This window comes from Diabrotica undecimpunctata, chromosome 5 (assembly GCF_040954645.1).
Source record: "Diabrotica undecimpunctata isolate CICGRU chromosome 5, icDiaUnde3, whole genome shotgun sequence".
NCBI classification, from domain to species: Eukaryota; Metazoa; Arthropoda; class Insecta; order Coleoptera; family Chrysomelidae; genus Diabrotica; species Diabrotica undecimpunctata.
In genome coordinates, this window is record NC_092807.1 from 57,774,579 (window position 1) to 57,793,251 (window position 18,673).

Below are 18,673 nucleotides of genomic sequence, written 5' to 3' on the forward strand. Positions count from 1 at the left end.
CTATTCACACCTAATGAATACATATATATGTTGTTGATTTATGGTGAACGTAGGAAAAATGCGCAATCCTTATACAGGGAACGCTTTCCCGAAAGAAGAACACCGTCTTATGTAACTTTTGCTATGGTTGAGGAGAAGATACGACAAGGTTTATTTCCGAACGGTAAACATGGAAATCATGTCAAACTAATACAAACTGAACAAAACTTGGTGAATATTTTAGCATATGTAACGATTATATCCATATGTGTCCATAAGGTACATTGCTGGAGTTTCTTCAACTACAGTTTAAAGGATTAAAAAAAAAACCACCATTACCATCCATTTAAACTATGTTTGGTTGGCAGACTAACCTGCATCGCCTCAATGCAACTGATGATGCAAGACACTCATGACTTGTTAACTAGAATTTTGTGGAGTGATGAAGCTCGTCTCCATAATAATGGGAATGTAAATCGCCATAAATCCCATTATTGGACAGTAAAAAATCCGCAGTGGTTAAGGAAAACTAGTTTTCAAACTAGATGGGGAATTAATGTTTTGGTGCGGGTTATTTAATGGGATGTTAATAGGTCAATATTTTTTTGAAGAATATTTAAATGGTTAGAGATATCTGAATTTTCTTGTTACTGGAGAATATTCCTTTACGTGAAAGAGGAGTTGTGGTATGGCAACAAGATTGCATACCGCCACATTTCCAAACAGATGGATTGGAACTAACGGACCCTACCGATTGCCTCCAAGATCGCCTGTGTTATCACCCTTAAATTTGTTTGTATAGGGGCTATTTAAATGAAATCGTTTATAATGAATAACATACATATGTAGACGATAACAACAATCAAAATCATCTGGTCATGATAAACAATATCGCTGTTCTAGATAAATTTGTGTACCTGGGCTCATTAATAACCAACAAAGGAGGCTGTACTGAAGAAATAAAGCGGCGGTCAGCAATCGCAAAAAGCGCTATGGCAAAATTAACAAAAATTTGGAAATGCCATGAAATAACTACCGATACAAAAATGAGACTAGTAAGAAGTCTAGTTTTTCCAGTTTTTACTTATGCATCGGAATGCTGGACCCTTACTGAGAAAGACAAAAAGAACATAGATGTATTTGAGATGTACTGCTGGAGACGAATGCTGAGAATACCATGGGTGGCCCGAAGAACAAATGAATCCATACTGGACCAGCTAAACATAAAGAAAAGACTAAGAACACAAATATCAGAACAAATAATAAGCTATTTTGGACATGTCCTTCGAAGAAATGGTCTTGAAAAACTTACCATCCAGGGAAAAGTAGAAGGCAAAAGAAGTAGAGGTAGATCTCCCACACGATACACGGACCATATTGTTGCTACCATTGGCGCTCCATTGTCAGAATGTGCTAGAATGGCAGAAGATAGAAAAACGTGGAGGAACATTGGGAAATTTAGCTAATAGCTTCATGATATCACGATACCTGCATCAGGTTAACGACTAAGAAGAAGAAGAAGAAGTAGACGATTTAAAAACTAAATTAGACAAGCGTGTACCCTGATTAGAAAATTATTGATAACAGTTCTATGAAAAATTTTAAAATATAGTGTGATTTATCAGTTGTAAACATAAATTTGTATTGTTTCGTTTAATTCTTTATTTTGTTTTCCAAAAGAGTGAATATGCAATGTCACTTGGGCTGACGATGTATACCTTATTGGTCAAGTTTAAAAAAAATTCTCGTACCCAAACATATTTTAAATTCACAGCACATTATTCACTGTGCCAATCTTATCTCTTGTTATAAATAATGTATATTGTGTTGATATATTACGTATTTAAATTATCCTTATTTCATTTTGAATTATTTTTGCACTATTTTAAAGATGAAAAGGTGTTTTTAACTACAGAGCAAATATGTATCGAATAAAGTATTTTTACCTTTACCTTTTCATCTTCACAGTTTAAAATATTGTCAATAAGCACAAAAACTTACCAGCTTTTTTTCCATTTTAGTTTTTATATCCCTAGCTAATGTGAAAAACGCTTCTTCTACTCGAATACTCGCTTTTGCACTCGTTTCAATAAATTTAATACCATATTCTACGGCAAGCTGTTCTCCTTTCTCCTTTGATACTTGCCTTTTGTCTTTTAATTCACATTTGTTGCCTAATAACATTTTTTCCACATCTGCCGATGCATTTTCTTCGATGTTTCTAATCCAGTTTTTGATATTTTCGAAACTTTTTTCATTCGTTATATCATAGACCAACATAATACCCATAGCCCCACGGTAGTAGGCGGTTGTGATGGTTCGAAATCTTTCTTGGCCTGCTGTATCCCTAAAATTGTTTGAATTAAATTTTTTGCTTAAAACATTCATATTATACAATGGCACAATAATAAAATAATTATTGGTACATAAAAAATGTGAATTATATTGGAGAAATTGGAAAACTAGTAAAAGAAAAATCACTATCTCGAAGTATATTCTATACAATTTTTAATAACATCCGTTGGTTTTAACTACTTCAAGAAATAAAACACTAAGTACACAATTTTGTTCTAGCCCTCGGAATCCATCTGTTTACGCAAGTTTAAGGAAGACATGACAAGCAGTTTGAATGGTTAAAACATGCTCACTTTATAAAATAACCTTCAAATTCGGTAATTAATAAGAGTCTAACAACACTCTAGACACACAAAGTCTAAATAATAGAAATCATAATAATGAGATGACTTTCTAAAACAGGATATTAATCTTAAAATTGCATAATGTTCGATTAAATTGCAAAGAACAAATTTATTATAGAGCGTTCTACGTTAAGAAAAAAATATTCCGGAGATAGGGCCATGTATTTCTTATGGACGATAGAAGCGCGGCGATGCCACGACGAACACAAGCACGATTCAGGGTTGTATTATTTGTATTTTCGTTTCCGCAGACATGAATTAAAATTAATGTTTTTTAACGTAATTGACCAAAAGTGTCCATTAGAAACAAGAGATGAAAAGTAGGGAAAATGATTTTAATTAAAGAAATAGTGTTTACAGAAGATAATTTTATTTTATATTATTTTAATTTGAGTAACGACAGTTTATTTGTTTTTCGGTGAGAATACCATATGCCATGAATTAAAAGAAGCAATTAAACGGACCACTTTGTGTAGCGCGGTTGTCCAGCTATCCGTTGGAATGCATATATCTAATTACTAATTGCAACTTAAAATAATACGGTGTGCGTATGTCAGCGATTTTATGTCGTTCTTTGACTACATAATTATAATAGGGCTTTGTGGTTCTTTAGTAGTTATTCTGACTACAGTTAAATGTTAATTGAAAATGGAAATTCAAAAATTAAGTCAAGGGAATATCTTGGATATCCGTGCAAAACAAATTGTTTTAAATGTATTTAATTATCACCTAAATTTAAGAAGCGGTGAAAGTGTTAGAAATTTAACCGATAAAGTAAGTGCTATGACGGGAGTAAGTTTTAGTACTATTTCTAAAATACGCATAGAAACTGCCGAAGGAGGACTAAGGCCCATAGAAAACGTACCAAAATTAGAGTGAACAGCAGAAAGTTCGCTTACGATGCAGTAGTTCATACGCGGCTACGTGCCATCGTGCATAGTTTTTCTTTAAAAATTTACCGCCGACATTGAACAGAGTTTTTGCACTGGTTAAAAAAGACAAAGATTTAGCAAACATGTCACGCACAACAATGTCGAGAATACTCCCTGAAATGAATTTTGTATTTTGCAAACGAGGAGTAAAGTCAAGCATGATTGAACGGCCCGATATTCTAAAATGGAGGCATCAGTATTTGCGTGAGATAAAAAATTTCGTTCTCAAGGATACACCGTCGTTTATTTGGACGAAACTTGGTGAATGTTGGAGATAGTAAGCAAAGCTTACTTTGTATTCAACAGGTATACTAGCCACTCCTGGATATTTCCACTTCATGGTTTGTTCCAGTTTCACTTTTAATTTAGTTGGAGATAGTGTTTCCAAAGAATGGAAGGACCTCTCAGTCACTTCAACCAGGAATGCGTTTGTTAAGAGGTTGTCAAAACAGCCGACACAACGAGGCCCCCGATTTGTTATAGTACATGCGGGTAGCTAATTGGGCTTTGTAGAAGGTGCGGCTTTTTCGTTTTTAGCTAAAAAAAAAAACTCAGCGGACTATTATGATGACATCGATGGTCCTATATTTGAACAGTGGTTTAAGAAGCTGCTTCCTAATCTTCCAGAGAAAACTGTTGTGGTGATGGACAACGCTTCGTACCATTCGAGGTTAGAAGAAGTGGTCCCGACACAAGCCTTCAATAAAGATTAAATTAAGACATGGTCGCTGGGGAAAGATATCTTTTTTGAAGAAGATTATTTAAAATCAGAGCTCATGGAAGTCGTAAACATATACAAAAAAAATACATAAAATATAAAATCGACATGTGCAAAGAGAAAAATGTTGCCATTCTGAGATTACCTCCATACCAATGTGAGTTAAATCCAATTTAAATGGTATGGAGTCAAGTCAAAAGACATATTGCCTCACACAACACAGAGTTTAAGACCGCCACTATGGAACAATTAATAAATGCATTTGGTGTAGTAACAGTGGAAAACTGGAAAAACTATTGTTAACTTGCTATTAAGGAAGAGCAAAAATTTTGGGTTGACGGGTTGATGGAAGATATCGATTCTGTGGTAATAAATGTGACGGTTGACAGTGACAGTAATGAAAGTGATCAGATGACAGCGATGATAGAGAAGATGAGGATGATGCTAATACGCAGTGAGTAAGTAATTAATGTGTAACGTATAGTTATAGTGTATACATGAATGTACACTAAATAGAAAAAAGAATGGAATAACCACATAAGCAGAATGGGAGAGTGTGGTCAAAATAGCAATAGATAAATCATTAATCGATAGAAGAATTATCGGCCGACCGAGCAAAAGATGGAGTGACAACCTTCCATAGAGGTATCAATCTGCCAACGAACAAGCAGGATTGCTAATAAAGAGGAAGAAGAATGAGAAGATAGAATATGACTTTGATACGCCGAAATTTATTGGGTCACCCTGTATATTTCGAAATAATTTTAAAATGTAGGTTTTATCAACTTACAAACTAATAATTTAAAATTTTTAAAAATTTTTTACTCCTTCGCTGTATTCTTCCGTTCCGTTAGTGTTGATTCACCCTGTATACTAGCAAAAAAATTTTATGTATGTAATTGTTGTTACTACTTACATGAAAATAAAATTAAAGCTGCACTTTAATTTTAAGCCAACAAAAAGGGTGAGAATATAAAAAGGGGGATAAAATCTGAGAAATATTAATCTGCTACCATACCCAGTGAAAACGTGTGTCAATTATATCCTTCTAAACAATCAGTCGATATCGATGAAATTCTCACAGTTTATAGGAAATACCGCAAAAATATTATGTAGCTTGTTAACAAAATTTGGACTTTCAGAAAATTTTTCATACAGCAAATTCTAGAGATAATTTCAGACATTTTTCTATATATAACAAAAATTTCCATAGGTATTAAAAAACCAGTTTTTTCGGAAATACAGTTTAGGCAACATACGTTATAGATTGATAGAGCAATTTTCTCTATTTATCGGCTCACAAATCTCTACAACCAATGATTCTAGTGTATTTGGGCAAGATTTTATGAAGTGCAACTCGGATAACAATTGTTTATCAAAGAAAATTCCAATGCAACATAAGGAACTTCTACAACTCAAGTACTCAACTAATTATTCGAGTATACCGTGAAATATAAATGTAGGTATTGGGTGGGCAAGTACAAGGGAAAAACAAGGTAGTACGTCCAAGAATGAAACGGGAGGATCAAGTCAGACAAGAAGCAGAGCTGAGAGGATTGCAAAAAAGACACAAAGACAATTGGTCCAAAATATACAATCATGGAAAAGATTCACGGAAAAGAGAAGAACCACAAGAATGAATTTATGAGATAAATAGGTGTTAAAATTAAATAAGTAATAAATAAATACAGTTAATATAAATGTAATGAATTATGATGTAAATAGCCCAACACCGAAAGTACTCCAGTCGTTAGTGACGGAAATACCACTGAACCTCTAAAAATCATACGAATAAGCTGAATTATTCTAAGAATGTCAATTTTGGGATCCCCAAAAAGATGCAAAAACGTTTGCCACTTCTACCCCCGGGCTTCTCATCTAAAACTCCACTCGTAGGGGGGAACGGAAAACATCGATTAAGCAAGAATCTATACGCCGTAGAAAAAAATGTTTCAAACAAGGATTAATCCTTGTATCGGCATGTAAGTAATATTTATTTATTTAACTTCAATTTTACTAGATCGTTTTTTCACTTGTTTTATTTAGTCAATTTTAAAGTAATATTTAATAATCACACATTTATAATATTGGCATAATTGCTGTTTATTTTGTACCAGATAGCATCCGAATACGGGATATTATATTTTCAGCATTTAGTTTACCATGTACCGTTGACCTGAAGATGCATAGAAAATTATAGTATGTGACACCGGTCGTTGGTGGTAGAATAAATTGATTGTGAGTAAGTCTTATTCTTATTTCTTTTTACCTTTGAGACATTGGATTGTATAAAATAATTGAAAAACCAGAACAGAAACATTTAGAACTAGAGAAGGGACTTAATGAGGAAAATAAGAGAATTGAACAGCTGGAGCAAGACAAAAGAAAGAGAAGTACAGTTATAAAAGGCTTAGCTTTGAAAACTAATGATAGGAGAGATACTAGAGATAAACTGGAGCAATTTATGAAAACAAATCTTCACCTTAACATTAAATTATTGAAAGGTAGCAAAATAAGCGACAAAATGTTCCTCGCTGAAATGAAAAACATGACGGACAAGTGAGTGGGCTGGAAAACAAAAGCAAACTCAAAAATATAGTAGGACAGAGCATATATATAGAGTCAGACATGACAAAAATGGAAAGAGGAATACAGGCTGCAATTAAAAAAATACCAAGGGAAGAAAGAGAATCTAAAGTGCATCTAATAGAAATTACTCAAAAAACTAAAAGAAGCACCGCAGTGTGAATAAATAAAGACGAAAAAGGCAAAGTATAAGGACCCAACTATGGAAACCAAAAAGGTAAATATAAACAAAAAAGATAATAATAGAGACGAGCAAACAAAAAAGGATATAAATTAAGGGAAAACCAACTAAAAATAGTCACGGGGAATGTTAGAAGTATTTATGAAGAGGAAGAAGTTAAAAACTTAACACAACCGGAATATTAGAAATTGATGAAGCAACGGGGTTTTTAATAAAGGAAAGTCTCAAGGGAACTGTAGTAGATTTTAAACCAATCTCGAAAAGGACCTGATGTTTACGCCTGAGAGGAAAGTAAAAGTATCGTAAAATATTTATAGTCAACGTACATGCACCGAGCGAAGATAAAGACACAGATATAAAACTGGATTTTTACCAACAATTAGAAGACTTTTTAAACGACCTACAGAAGTACGATCTAAAAGTAGTAATAGGCGACTTTAATGCAAAAATCGGGAGACAGAAAAGATATCTATAAACCAACATGGATCTCCCCGGATTATAACAATACCAATCAAATAGACCACGATTTAATTGAAATAAACACGCCAATACCATTTTAGGGCAGTGGCGACTATAAAACAAGAAATTTCAATGGAACCTAAGCACAAACTAAATGCAACCTAACTAAAATTTTGAATGTAAAAAAGCTAAAGAATGCAAACATCAAAAACCAGTTAAAAGGGATATAACAAAAAGATTAGAAGAATGGACACAAATAGAGAAGATAATAACGGAAGCGACAGAAAAAACAGGAAAAATAAAAAAGCAAGCAGTAAAGATTGGTTCGATATAGAATGTAAAAGAAGATTTAGAATCCAGAAGAAAAGCTAAAATACAAATGAATATACTAAATACAATAGAAACAAGTAAAAGTTATGAAGCAGTAAAGAAAAAAGCAAAACTTACCTGCAGAAAAATAAACGAGAATACTGGGAAATAAAGTTACAAAACATGGAAAATCATATGATAAAGAAAGAGATTAAGACTGTTTACTAAGAAGTCAAAAGTCAATAAAGCTACGGCTCCCGGAATCGCATGCTGCTGCAGAAGTGAAAAAGACACTGCTGAACCCAGAGAAAATACCAATGAAATACAATCACAAATCAGACCGGAGCAAAGCAATAATGAGGCCGAAATAAACGAACTATCAGATAAGGAGATAGAGGAAATAATAAAGCAGCTGAATAATAACAAGAGTCCAGGAGAAAACGCTATAACAGCAGAAATATTCATGGAAAGTGGACAGCTATTGCTCAAACAAATAACCAACCTAATAAAACGAATTTGTAAAAATGAGAAATTACCACAAGGCTGGAAAAATGCTTCCATATGCCCGATCCACAAAAAGGGAGATAAAAGCCTATGCCAAAATTATAGAGGAATTGCTTTATTTAATTTAGCATATAAGATATTGGCTTTATTAATAAGAAACCGACTATCAAAATATGAATCTGAAACAATAGGTGAATATCAGGCAGGGTTTAGAAGAGGAAGGTCTACAATTGATCAGATTTTTTCGATGAAACAAATATTGCACCACAACTACGAACAAAATCTAAGTTGCACATTCTGTTTATAGGCTATAAGCAGACATACGACTCAATCGACAGAGAAAAATTATGAGAAGCGATGGATCTGTTAAAAATACCTACGACACTTATTAAGTTAGTGAAAATGACCTTAAAAGATTCATTAAATAAAGTGATCCTGGAAGGACAACTTTATTTAACCTTATCGTAGAAGCTATCCTACGACAGTGGTGTAGACAGATGGTATAATATACTACAAGAAAGAAAGATATTACGCAAGATAGGAGGGACAAAGGACAATGACGGCCTATGGAGAAGAAAAACCAGTAAGGAAGTAATGGAGCTCTACAACCAACCAAGCATCATACAAAAAGTAAAAGCACAAAGAGCACGTTGGATGTTTACAGGATGTTCACAAACAGACATGCAAAAAAAGAATTAACAGGAGGAGCGAGTGGAAACCGCAGAAGAGGAAGTCCAAAAAAGAAGTGATACCATACTGGGAGGAAAAGAAAGTCGAAAAACAGAGATAAGTGGAAAAAATAATGAAGAAAATAGAAGCCATGGGCCTCCAGGCCTGAAGAGCTGCTATATATATAATATACTCTTTTTCTTCAAAACTAGTATCTATCAAATTGTTTTTAGAATATGATTTTACATATTATACATTTTACAGGGAAATATTTTAGCTTATTTTTCCACTTAACTAATAACTATCGTATTTGATTAGTGTCAAATATCGAATAGCATTTTATTAAACAAGAGAAATTCCCTTAACTTTCATTATTCAAAAATATTTATTTTACAGACATTTATCCTTTATCATTAACGACAGGCTTCCTCTGATTATTTATTATATTATCGAGTGTAAATTACCATTTACAGTAGTAGTTACTAAATATTTTAAAGGCAGAAACATTCACCCAGGTCAAAATTTTGTTCCCAAATGTAATATTTTTTACGTCCAAAATAAATTTACATGGAATGCGGAAGCCGGATAAGAGTCTGTTGTGCTTTTAGCAAAGTAGTTGCAGATACTAAGATTTTCTTAATATACACTCCTCAACAATTTAACTGGATAATTATAATTGCTCTATATATTTTTAATTTAAAAGAACTATCGAAAGGAATACCTTGTATTCCTGCATTGATTTATCTTCAAAATCAAAATCTGCTGATTACATGAATGCAGATACGTTTGTTAAAGGGCTTGAGGAGAAACTGTTACCTAGTCTGAGTGAACCATCAGTTATAGTTTTAGATAATGCACCTTACTATTCAGAGATTTTGGAGAAACAACCAAAACAGTCGTGGAACGTACCGAGCATAAAAAATTGTTTAGTTAAAAATGATATCAATTTTCCGGAATACGCCTTCAAATCAGGGTTAGTGGTAATTTCGACACGTAATGAAAAACCAACAGTTTATATAGTTGACCAAATTGTATAAAGTTATGGACATTAAGTGCTACGATTACCGCAGGCCGTATCACTGTTAAATGTCACGTGTAAATTAATCCAGTGATTATAGATATACATAATAATGAAAAAAAAAAAAAAAAAAAAAAAAAGATTGTTGGCAGTTGAAATGGATTATTTGAGAAGAAGTGCTAGAACATCAAGGCTGGAAAGGAAGACCAACAATCTATAATAAATAACGACATGAATGCTACAGAAACGGTCATTGATATAATAGAAAGAAGAGGTTTAAAATGGTTTGGACACCTATTAAAAATGCCTGACGAACGTTGGCCCACAAACTTCACAGATGGAAGCCCCCTGGAAGAAGAAAAAGAGGTAGACCTCAAAGCTCATGGAATGAAGGAATTAGAAGAGAGATGGAATCCAGAGGTTTGAAGCAGGAGCATGCCTTGGATCGGGAGGATTGGCGGAGGAATTTGGTAAATTAAACTATGTATTTAAATCGGATCTACCCATATGCCTCAAAAGGAAAATCTTTGACCAATGTGTGTTACCTGTACTCACTCACGCGGAAACATTAACACTCACAAAAAAGGTAATTAATAAGATCTGCGTGACTCAGATGGCTATGGAGCGTGTCTCTATGTTGGGTGTCTCTCTGAGAGACCAAATGCCAAACGAAGAAATAGAACAAAAAGTAGAACAAAAACAACAGACGCTATCGAAAAAATCGAGTCGTTAAAACGGAATTAGGCAGGACACGTCGCCAGATTATCAGACAACCGATGGCCAAAACGTATTTTAGAGTGTAGAAAGCGCAAGAAATCAGAACAGATGAAAAATGATGAGGGAGATCTATGTCCAGGGGTGGACAAACGAAGATCGAATGGTGATTAAAACAAGAAAACTTCAATACTTTACTCCGTTGATGAGAGGGAAGAAATATGAATTAATACATGTAATAATACAAGGAACTGTATTGGAAGAAGAAGACTATTATGGCTGAGAAGTATTTGAGTAGAAATGGATAAAATAAAATAGCTAGGATGATATCTTACATCCGTTAGAAGGCACGTGAAGAAGGCAAGTGCCATACATTAAAAACTGAACATCAAGATAGTTCTCTTAACCAAATTTTGAAATTCAACAAAACAAATTAATACCCAATAATGAGTTGTCATATAAAAGGAAAGATCAATAAAAACGTGGTGTGATTAGTTCTCAATGAGCAATAATATGCATTTTTATTACCTGTTTGTACGAACAGGAACAAATACTTGTTCTCACTCTTCTTTTTCGTAGGTTAGGCCTTAAGGCCTGTCGTTTCCGGTCTGATTTAGCACTATTTGCGATTTTGAGTGCCATCTATCTCTCCGTCTTTTAGGGGGTCTGCTAGTGGTCTTTTACCTTATGGTTTTCCATCTCTTACTATTCGGGAAAGTCTCTCTCTTCCAATTCTGTTAACGTGTGGGTTCCATTCTCGTCCTCTTTCGCAACTGATCAAGTATTCAGAGTGAAACAAATTCTAAACAAATCGTGGGAATACGACATTGACGACCTTAACATATTCATATATCTCAAACAGGCATAGGTTTAACAACCCCCAAAAATACATCCGACTAATAAAAGCACCACGTCAACAGCAACTGTCAGAATACAAAATGAGCTCACTGAGAACTTTTCAATAGTTAAGAATTAAAACAAGGGGACGGGCTGGCACCGACACTATTCAACCTGACTCTAGAATATAGAAATTCAAAGAAGAATAGTAAAGTATTCCTTATTTTTCGATCGCCCATGTGTTCCACTCCAAAAACACACACGGGAGATCGAAAATCAGGGTCTAAAAAACCAATATCAGATCAGTAGTATATTATGGATGCGAGACATGGGTGATGACAGGAAACACAAAAAGAAAGCTGGACGTATTTGAAACAAAAGTCTTAAGGAAGATATTTGGACCTATTAAGGAAAACGGTGTATGGAGATCCAGGTACAACTGAACAATACCAACTGTTCAAAGAGACACCGATCTCAGAATCCGATAAACTTCAGAGACTTCGATGGGCTGGTCATGTAGTGAGAATGGAGACCGAAAGATTGCCGAAAAGAGCCCTAGACAGTAAAATGCAGGACGCAAAACCAAAAGGAATTCCACGGAAAAGGTGAGAGGATGAAGTGGCAGCGGACGCGCAAAATTTGCTAGAAGTAAGAACCTGGAGGTGATTGCCGCGGACCGGTAGGGTTGGAGGCATAGTTTGGAGGACGCTAATACTCGATTTGGGCTGTAGCGCTATTGGAGAGAGAGAGAGAAAAAAAACTAGTTTGACTCTGTCTTACTATGAGAACGCACTGTAGGCAATTAAATGTTTTCAATAATATCGGATTCATAGTTTCGTTAGTCGATTAACGTCATCACATATAAAAGTTAAATAATTATCGCTTTTTTGTGCCATTTCCCCCCTCATAATTGTAATTGAAATGTCTTCTTGTTCTCCTTGTGCTGATCTTTTTGTAAAATCTTTTTGTAAAAAAGATCAGAACAGGGAGCTAGAATTGTACAGAAAGATGTAAGTGTATATCCTTCAACAATTTCGTATGTGTTACTTCAATGTAAACTGCTTTTTAGTATAACACATACAAAGAACTAATAGGTTTTTACTTCGAATTATAACCATTTACATTTATCTCTCAACTCAAACGAGACATATCCGCAGCCTGATAACTTATCTAATGTTGGGGTAGCTACAAACTACAATTTACAAAGTAAATAAACATACATTTTGCCTTTCAATACGATCTAATGAACTAAAGAATATTGTTTTGTATTAGGTCTCAACAATAAACTTATCTCAAAAAAAAATATTTTTTAATATTCAATTATTAAATTTTTTTACAAATTTTACAAAAAGGAACCATAAGAATAGGGTAAACAAATGAATAAAAATGACAAATATGCAACATAAACTACATCCGGCAGTTTTCTGAGAAATACTTGGGTGTCCCAAGTATTTTATAATTCATCATCATCATTCTCTTTGCCTTTATTCCTATGCGGGGTCGGCTACAGAAACTAAGAGAAACTACAGAACAAAGTAACTTCGCTCAAAAATTGAAAAAAAGCTATGACTTACAAGAGTTTTGGATGTCAATCAGTATTCTGGATTATGTTAACATCGAAAATTGTGAAGGACTAGCAGTTGGACAAGATGAAAATGAACTATCTTTCTAGTGAAATTAGAAAATGTTTAGTAAACTAGTTCGTGGGGGAAAATGTAGACGCCAGAACCTTGAAGATTAGTTAGACTTTCTGATGCTAAGTAAAGTGCAGTTTAGAATTAGGAAACACGTTTTCCAATCAAAGAAGTAGAAACAAGTGATAGACTACTGTCAAAAAGTGTAAAAAATGTGAGTATATATTGAAAATTGTGAACTAAAGCTTTAGGTGACACTAAATTTTTATTTTTTGCTTTTATTTGACTTCTTTTAACCAGTTAACGGCTTATCCGCGATTTTCGTTACAGTTGGTCAAAACTAAGAACGACTTTGAAAATCCTGACATCGACACTCCCACTAAGTGTGCAGTAAAATTACCGGAAATTATTTTAATACGAGAAGAAGCTCGAAGCTCGAGCTTTAAAGTGCGTATCAGGTAAAATCAAGTAGACGAGTCGCGCGTCGTTCATCCACTTCTTTCTCCCCGAATACTTTCTTTGTCTGCTCTCTGCGCAGATGGACAAAATATCGAAAGTTATCCTAGTCTTACAAGTAATATCCGCAGTAATCGTGCCAATCAGCCCCACAGATAAACGGGAGTTGATTGTATATTTAAAACTCAAATAAATGTTCATAAAAACGATTACGATTTTTTTTCTAAGTAAATAGCACTGGCAAAGCCAAAAGGCCAGATAAAAACGATTCAATGTACAATTCCACAAATTATAATAAAAACGTATCCTAAAATATAACAGAAACATTCAGTGTCCCATATGATCCTTCTACTGTTCAATACAACCGTGTAACTCGTACTAATATCCAAAATTAGACGACCAATTTCATTTTGGTCAAATTTTGGACACCTTCCGTAAAAAATCAACTCTTAGCATTAAAAAAAATTGATTCTGAAGTATATCACGTCTCTGAAGCCATAACCCATACACGCTCTGGAGATTGTGCTGGCCAAGGAAAAAATCAATATTCCCTTCAGCTAGAAAATTCAGCATGAGGATGAACACAGTCATGCATTACGAAAAATCTTTCCAACAACTGCTTAATACACAAGAACAACAGGTCCACACGAATGGCGCCCTGATATGTAAGTGCATTTATAAAAATTCTGAACTGGAACAAGATCAGTTCTCCCTTCAACACTAATATCACTTCATACTGTAGTCACCACGAGGATAACTATGAAATTGATGAGCTGTCTCAAGGCATATAATTGGCCAAGACTGTCTCCAAACTCTCAGTCTTCATGAGTCTGGATGGAGATCAAATCGGGATTCGTCTGTACACAGAACTGTAGACCATTATTTATTAGTGCAATTTATATTTAAACACATTTCTATCTTCTCGATTTCCGGTTGATATTGGAAGAACTCTTAAGTGGCCGTTGGGCATAAAATTAGTTTTATATAGACGTGTTTTGATAGTTCTGCTCAGAGTTAAATTATGAGCTAACTGCAATTTAAAAAGGAACTCGTTAGCAGTAAGATGTTTTCTCTGATTTGAAAAGCGATAAAAATATCTTGGATAGGAATTGGAAGTCTTTCTCGGCCTAAATGTCTCTCTTGCACATTGTTAGTTTCATCTCCTTTAAGCATTTCAACCGCTCTTATTATTCTTCTTGAGAAACTTTACAATGAAGTCAAAAAATTCCAAATTCATTGATGTAAAAAAAAAATTAAAAATGAAAAATCCAACTGAATTACAAATTGTTCAAAACGTTTTCGGTCCTTTCACACGATCATTAGTGGAAACTTGAGAACTTGCTTAAGGTTGATCTGCATCCCCCAAAAGACAAACTACAAATTAAAAAAATTTGAAAAAATTTGAGAAGGTATATGTGACAACTAGAAGTATTTTGACACATTTTGAGCAAACTTCATGTTTTCGTTTTCGAAAAAACTTTAAAAAACTACTTTTTTCCAAGTATAAAGCGAGAAAACCAGACATACAATTTTGTTAATTTTCTTACATAAAGATATAACTCTAAGAAATACTTATGAATTTTTTGAAAATTTTTGAATGTACAGTTTTGTCACAACGGGAAAAAATAATATGTTCCGGCTTATAATAAAACTACCGGTAAAAAACCGGAAAACATTTTAATAACAACATATATAAAACTGTAAAAGTGGAAAATATTTGCAATAAAATGTTGAATATTTTTTCCTAAACATATGAAAATCATAAATCAGCAAAAATGTTAAATTTACATTTCAAAGGTTAAACAATTTAAAAGTAATGCGATACAATGTCGATGTGAATGAATTTAACTAAAAAGTTAAGGAACATAGCGGTCTTTACTATAAATTCGAATTTCTCCTGTCATGTCATCATGTTTACAATAACAGTAAATAGTGATCGACATAAAACTTGATTTTGAATTTTTTTCTTTAAACGTTCAATGTTTTTTACGGATCTTCTATCGTTTTTGTTTCCATTATTTTTATGTACAATTTAGTCAAATCCATATTATCTTATTCCTCTGAAATTTGAATCATTTTCTAAAACAAACTTATTAGTTAATAATACGATGAGTTACCAAAGTTCTTATAAATTGTCCTTAAATTTTGTTGATATATGTATTTATGCATGAACGTGGTTAAGAGATAATTGTTATCATCATTCTGGCTTTACAACCCTGCGTGGGTCCTAGACTCATCAAGAATTTCTCTCCAGTAGTCCATATCCATCGCTTTCCTCCGCTAAGCATGTATTCCCATATTTCTCATGTCTTTTTCGATGTAATCAAAAAACCTTGTTCTGAGTCTTCCTCTTCTCTGATCAAGGGTTTTATCAAGAAGCGTTTTTTTAGCTGGGTCATTTTGTTCCATCCCCATTACATGCCCTATCCACCTTGTACGTCCTATCTTAATATGTTTTACGATATCTGGTCCCTGGTATCTTATATACTAAAAGGCTAAGCCCTTTTCTTGTGCGCAATACTCCTCTTAAACGGTGATAGATAGGAGAAGAATTTTTTCGAATAATTAAACAGATTGTTGAGTAGATTCCCCCTAAGGTTTAAAATTTAAAAAATTCGAACCGGTTTAAAAATGGCGGCCATAAAATGAATTTTTCCTATAGTAAAGTATAGGAATTCAATATTATACACAATGCAACAACGCGTCAATTCTCGAATGCTGGAATGCACCAACAAGTGTTTCCACTTAAGGAATAACGATAATGACCACTCAAAATTCGGGATCCTCCTGTCTCCGATTTTAATTTATGGGGTCTGTTTTACACTATTTGATGAGTTGGTATTTTTTTATTTTTATGTTTAGTTAGAAAGTATTATGTTTCCAACAAGTGCAGCGTGTGTGAGGTGTTGTGATTGATATTTAGAGATTTAGACTACGTTTTGAGTTTAATACTTGAAGAATTAAAAAATGAGGTAAGCATTACTTTGTTTTTAATTTATTAGTTGGAAATATATTATTAATTTTGTTGGGAATAAGTAACAATTTTACTTTAAATTAGGTTTATTTTAAATAAATAAATAAAAAATAAACTTATTATAAAGTAAAATTGTGGCGTATTCTCAAAAAAGTGGAACAGTAGGCGGTAGTGTAGACTAGCGCAGAGCATCATACTGTTTTCTGTATTTTTTAAATTTAAATAATATTTAAATATAAATTTAGTTAGTTAGTTAGTTAGAGTTCTCAAACCGACTTCTTTTTCTTAAACGTGGCATTTTACAATCTAAAATATGCAAAAAAAGTTACTTCCGGTTTTACTTCCGTTTTTTATTTAAGAGGGGCGAAGTCTAACAATCATATTGTTTCCGTTTCCTAATGTAAATCTTCCTGAAAATCCTAAAAAACTACTGTAAGTATCGATTTTCAATTTAAAAAAATTGGCGTCGATACAGTTTATTTTTAGGATTTTTGGAACATTTACACCAGGCGACGGAAACGATGGATCGTTAGACTCCGCCCTCTTAAATATCAGCAAAACTTACATCAAAACTCGATGTCGAGTTGGTCCGCTAGTATTCTATAAAGTTCGAAGATGTATCATCTTCTATACACTCCATTATTATTCACCTTTCCATAGATTTTCCTTAGTATTTTCCTTTCGAAACATCCAATATGTTTCATTACTTTTTGTCGGAGTCCATGTCTCTGAACCATATGTTCGGACTAGGAGTATTATTGCTTTGAAGGGTTTTACTTTTGTATTTCTCGATATAATTGAGAATTTAAGGAGGTTGAGGCCAAAATAGTATTTGTTGGCCTGCAAATTGTGCGGTTTATCTCTGCGGTAGTATTATTTTCAAGAGCGCTTCCAGGTATATAAATTCGTTCACTGCTTCGATGACGTCGTGTTTTATAACAAAATGCTGGTAGGATTTGTGGTTGCGTGCCTATTTTCATACACTTCGTTTTGTTGATGTTTATTATTATATACTACTATTTTTGTAGCTGATTCTTTTAGTGCTTCATACGCCTCTCGTACAGCATTTTCCGTTATCTTAACAATATTGATATAATCAGTATAGACAAGGACTTGAACTGATTTATTATATATTGAACCAGTGGTTGTGATTTGTGACATACGTATTACTTTTTCCAGAACAAGATTAAACAGTAAACAGGAGAGTGAGTCTCCCTGGCGCAGCCCGTTATTTGTTTTAAAAGGTTAAGATAGTCCCCCGCCTGGATTCGTATTCTACATTCAACTTTTTCAAGAGCAAGTTGAGTAAGCGTAAGTTCATTGCTTTGAACATTTCTCTTCTATTTACACAGTCATAGGCTGTTTTGTAGTCTATAAATATGTGATGAGTATCTATGCCATATTCCAGTGTTTTTTCTAAATTTGTCTCAGATTTGCAAAATCACAAATTTGCCAACATACCTGGTACAATTATTAGCATATAGTGCAATGGAAAGATGCATCAATAGTCATAAAAGAAGCATACATGAAAAAGAGAAAACTCAAAGAAGCAGCTCTCATCTTACGAAAATGAAAAAAAGAATCCAAAGTAATTTTAAAGTTATTTTTTTCGTTGCAGATTTTCTTTTTATATTATGCACTGTACACAAACAAATATCTTAGCTACTACATGTTAAAAAATATCTAATTGTAAATTAATTCCTCTAAACGATCAATATCTAATTAATGTACACAATATTTAAATATTGAATATTATAAAAATGTATATTCATAAAATATGCGATAGTAAATGACTAAGAGGATTTCCTTCAACGAGATTCGATCTACTGTTTGTAAATAAATTTCCCATATAGTATACGAAAAAAAGAAACTATAAAAAACAGCCTTACGTATTGGCAAGTATTAAATTCACTGTGGCAAAATGATTAAATAAAGATAAAATAAATATAACAATAAGCAGACAGGTTATATTGTATTACATACATATCTTATATAATTTTAATT

The 18,673-nt window shown here is 33.4% G+C and overlaps 1 protein-coding gene across 1 annotated transcript in view; it reads right to left on the bottom strand.

The window, feature by feature from the left end:
* Rab8 (RAS oncogene family member Rab8) overlaps nt 1–18,673 on the bottom strand; it is a 60,747-nt gene that overhangs the window by 20,735 nt on the left and 21,339 nt on the right. The window contains exon 3 of the mRNA XM_072531979.1: nt 1,981–2,326. Within this exon, the coding sequence (XP_072388080.1) occupies nt 1,981–2,326 (346 nt within the window). The remainder of the gene's footprint in view (nt 1–1,980; nt 2,327–18,673) is intronic.